We start from the raw sequence: 3,845 nt of genomic DNA, 5'->3' as shown, positions 1-3,845 counted from the left end.
TTTTATTTTAATAATTTTATACACATTATTCAACTTAGTTACAAATTTTTTCTTTTAACTATTAATAAGTAAGATAATGATATCTGTCATATTTTGTGATAAGTAAATATGTATTCAATTAGGACTTCACTTTAAACAAAGCTGTTACATTTGCAATAAGTTAAACTTTCTAATTTGAAATTTTTATATTTTGCTTTGTTGAAATTTTTTTTCTAATAAATTAAGTTTTTTTCTTTTTCATATTTTTATAATTTTAATTTTGTAAATAGATACAGTTTATAGCTAGTATTAAATTAATATTCAGTATTATAACGATGAATTTATTACTTCTAGAGAATTATTTTAATTGATTACTTTTTTTGCATAATTTTTAATTCATTTATTTTCTTGTAGCAAATACAAATATACCATTGTCAAGTCCAAGTCCTTCTCAGAATGGAGATAATTCTAAATCACTTGTTACTAAACCATCACGTTCAAAATTTGATTCTATTAAACAGTGGAGCATTTCTACCTATAAGTGCACAAAACAAGTCATATCTGAAAAACTTGGAAAAGTATGTAGAATTGTTATTAGCTGCATGATTTTAGATGTTAGTATTAATATAATTTTATTCTCTTTAGAGTACTAGAACAATTGATACAGAAATGGAAGCCCAAATTGAACAGTTAAGAGAAACGCAAAATAAATATACTAATATTCTACAGTTGGCTCAAGCTCTAGTAACACATTTCTCAAGTGTTGTAGAAACACAGCAATATCTTGGTGAGGCATTTTCTGAACTTGCACAGAAATCACCAGAATTACAGGAAGAATTTTTATATAATGCAGAAACTCAAAGGAACTTGAGTAAAAATGGTGAAACATTATTAGGTGCACTTCAGTTTTTTGTTTCAACATTAAATACATTATGTAACAAAACTATTGATGATACATTACTTACAATTAAACAGTATGAAATTGCAAGGTATATCTTTATTTCAATGAATAATACATATTTTAATAAATGTTTTTTTTTATAATGAAGAAATTACTATTTTTAATATAGATTAGAGTATGATGCTTATCGGACAGATATGGAAGAAGCTGCCCAAAGTACAGCTGGAAATGCAGTATCTCCCAAATTAGATGAAGCAAAAAAGAAATTTAATATTCATAAAGAAAAGTATGAAAAATTAAGATCTGATGTTACAGTAAAAATGAAATTCTTGGATGAAAATAAGGTAATCATCAAAAATTTATAAAATAAAACAAAAAAATTATAGTTATCTTACTATATATTTTGACACAGAAGTTTAGAATTTCAATTAACAAAACTTCATCTTACATATTGAATCAGTAATTTTTTTCAAAAAGACAGTAAAGCTATTAAAGCTTACCATTATGCATTTTCTTTTAATCTATTTTAGAAGAGAGATATTTGACAGTCATTACCAAAACAGAATTTTTTTGGGGTGACCTGTGTAAAAAGTTTTGTAAACAAAAAAATCATAAGACTACTTACCAAATGTGCACCAATCAAGACTCTACTGTTTAAGCTTGTTTCTGTCATACAGTGTTTCATGGAGCAGCTTATTGGATGATGAACATGTACAAAATGTGTCATGTAACTTTGTTTTGAGCTTATTCCATCACATAATTACCTAGAAATGTCACTTGCCTCAGCCATGTGACATCTTTGACGTATTTCTTGAAAAACTTCTTATTGTGAAAGATTTCTTTCTTTTGGACTGAACTTTGTATGCACTGTGTGTGATAAAAGCATGACATCATATGTTCTAACATGATTCACCTCTTTTTGGACTCTGAAGAGTTTGTGGACCACAGTTTGATAAATATTGCATTAGTTATGTTTCCAGTACAGTGGAACTTTGCTTAACAAGCATAATTCATTCCAGAACATTATTCGTAAAGCGAAACAATTTTTTCCCATATAAATTAATGTAAAATACGATAATGTGTTCCATGCTGAAAAAAATACTCAAATATTTTATGCATTACATTTATTTTAAAAAAATTATACAATATACATTGTTAAGTAGTCACACGATGGCATGAATTTCATGTGACTTGTTTGGTATGTGTTCACCATCCAATGTGCTGCTCTACACAACGGAAACAAGCTTAAGCAATGGCATCTCAAATGGTGCACACTTGGTAAATAGTCCTATGATATTTTTGTTTATAGCATTTTTTTATATGGGTTGCCCCAAAAAATTTGTATTTTTGAAATGGTTATCAAATATGTCTCTTTTAAAAGAAAAATAGAAATAAAACATGTAATGTTAAGCTTTTGTAGTTTTACCAAAAAGACTTTATTGAAAAATAAATTGGAATCAATTTTTATTTATCAAACATAAATATAATTTAATGAAAACAAATATTATAAATTTTCAAACGGAAAATACTCTTACATATCTTCCTATAGTCAAATTTAATAGCATGTTTATTAAATTTGATTTGATAGTTTTTATTTTTTATTTATTTTTATTAGTAAAATTTTATTTACTAGATAGAAAATAAAATATTTTTGTCAGTTTAATATTATTCTCTTCTTAAAACATTTCCATATATAATAAGAATTAAAAAAATAAATATTTATTTAATATAAAAATGGCTTACACTTGTTATAGAGGTATTTTATGTTAAAATAAATACAAAATTGAAGTAAAATTACATATATAAGTTAGTGATTAAAACATTTGTATTTTCAATACTCTTATGTTAACATGAAAATGCTTAAACTTGTTCCAGAATTAAGGTGACAAAAATTAACAAGTTGCACTAATTTCTACTGTATAAATTGTAATGACAAAAATAAATACATGTTGTTACTAAGAATGTCTGTTTTTACATAACTGCTATATGATTTCAGCAATCTATAGAGTACTGTTATTTTACTCTTGTTTATTTTTCAATCTTTTTAATTAATTACTTGGATTTAAAAATTTTTCTTTATTTCTTAAAAAAACATATTCAAAATATTTTTTGAACATTTAATTAACTTGCATACTTCTGCTATTATACATGTTTGAAATTTTCATTTATATTATTAGATAGTCTTTAACAAAATGTAATAGAAATTTACAAGCTTTTTGGCATGTTTACTATTGATTTGCCATTACCAGTTTTATTCTGTTATATAATAATAACAACAAATACCTACACTTCACTGTTACAGAGGAAAGGGTTGTTGATCAGAAAAAAACAATTATTCATAATGACCTTATTCTACAGACAATACTTGAACATATCAAATAAGTTGCACATTATCTACATCAACATGCAAAAACTAGATTACATGGTAGAGCAGATACTCCTTCACAGTGTCTCAGTAGTGGTCACCAAGAAAACATTCCCAGCATAACCTGCACCAATGAAAACATAAATATAATGATTACAACTGGTGACACCATAACAGATTTAATTAACACATTTGCTAATTTATTTGAAGAAACACTTACTAAAGATACAGGTTTAGACCTCACATAGAGACAATGAATATCCAAACTAAACACATCAAAATGAATGGGGAAAACTCTAGTACTACCTAAATACACATACCGTGTTTCCCCGAAAATAAGACATCCGCAGAAAATAAGACCTAGCACAGGTTTTGCTGAATTGCGAAATATAAGACCTCCCCCTGAAAGTAAGACCTAGGGAAGTTTTTTTTAGTCCTAACGGTCATGGACAGATGGTTGAAAGTGGCCATTGGCTTTTTGAAAGTACAGCCACTGATTGGTCAGCAGACAATTACGCCACACGGCATGATTTGCATAAGACTATGGCTTGGGAATCACAGATTTGCATAACGTTACGGCTGGTGATGGCTAATTGGTCG

General features: G+C 27.0%; 1 protein-coding gene across 1 annotated transcript in view; it reads left to right on the top strand.

The window, feature by feature from the left end:
• Positions 1-377: 377 nt before the first annotated feature.
• LOC111635988 (arfaptin-2-like) overlaps positions 378-3,845 on the top strand; it is a gene marked incomplete at its 5' end in the record, with an annotated part of 10,689 nt that continues 7,221 nt past the window's right edge. The window contains 3 exons of the mRNA XM_023381139.1: positions 378-557; positions 625-968; positions 1,050-1,224. Coding sequence (XP_023236907.1) covers positions 378-557; positions 625-968; positions 1,050-1,224 — 699 coding nt within the window. The remainder of the gene's footprint in view (positions 558-624; positions 969-1,049; positions 1,225-3,845) is intronic.

This window comes from Centruroides sculpturatus, unplaced genomic scaffold (assembly GCF_000671375.1).
Source record: "Centruroides sculpturatus isolate CEXI.00-Female unplaced genomic scaffold, Cexi_2.0 scaffold959, whole genome shotgun sequence".
Classification (NCBI taxonomy): domain Eukaryota; kingdom Metazoa; phylum Arthropoda; class Arachnida; order Scorpiones; family Buthidae; genus Centruroides; species Centruroides sculpturatus.
This window is presented reverse-complemented; position numbering and strand designations above follow the sequence as displayed.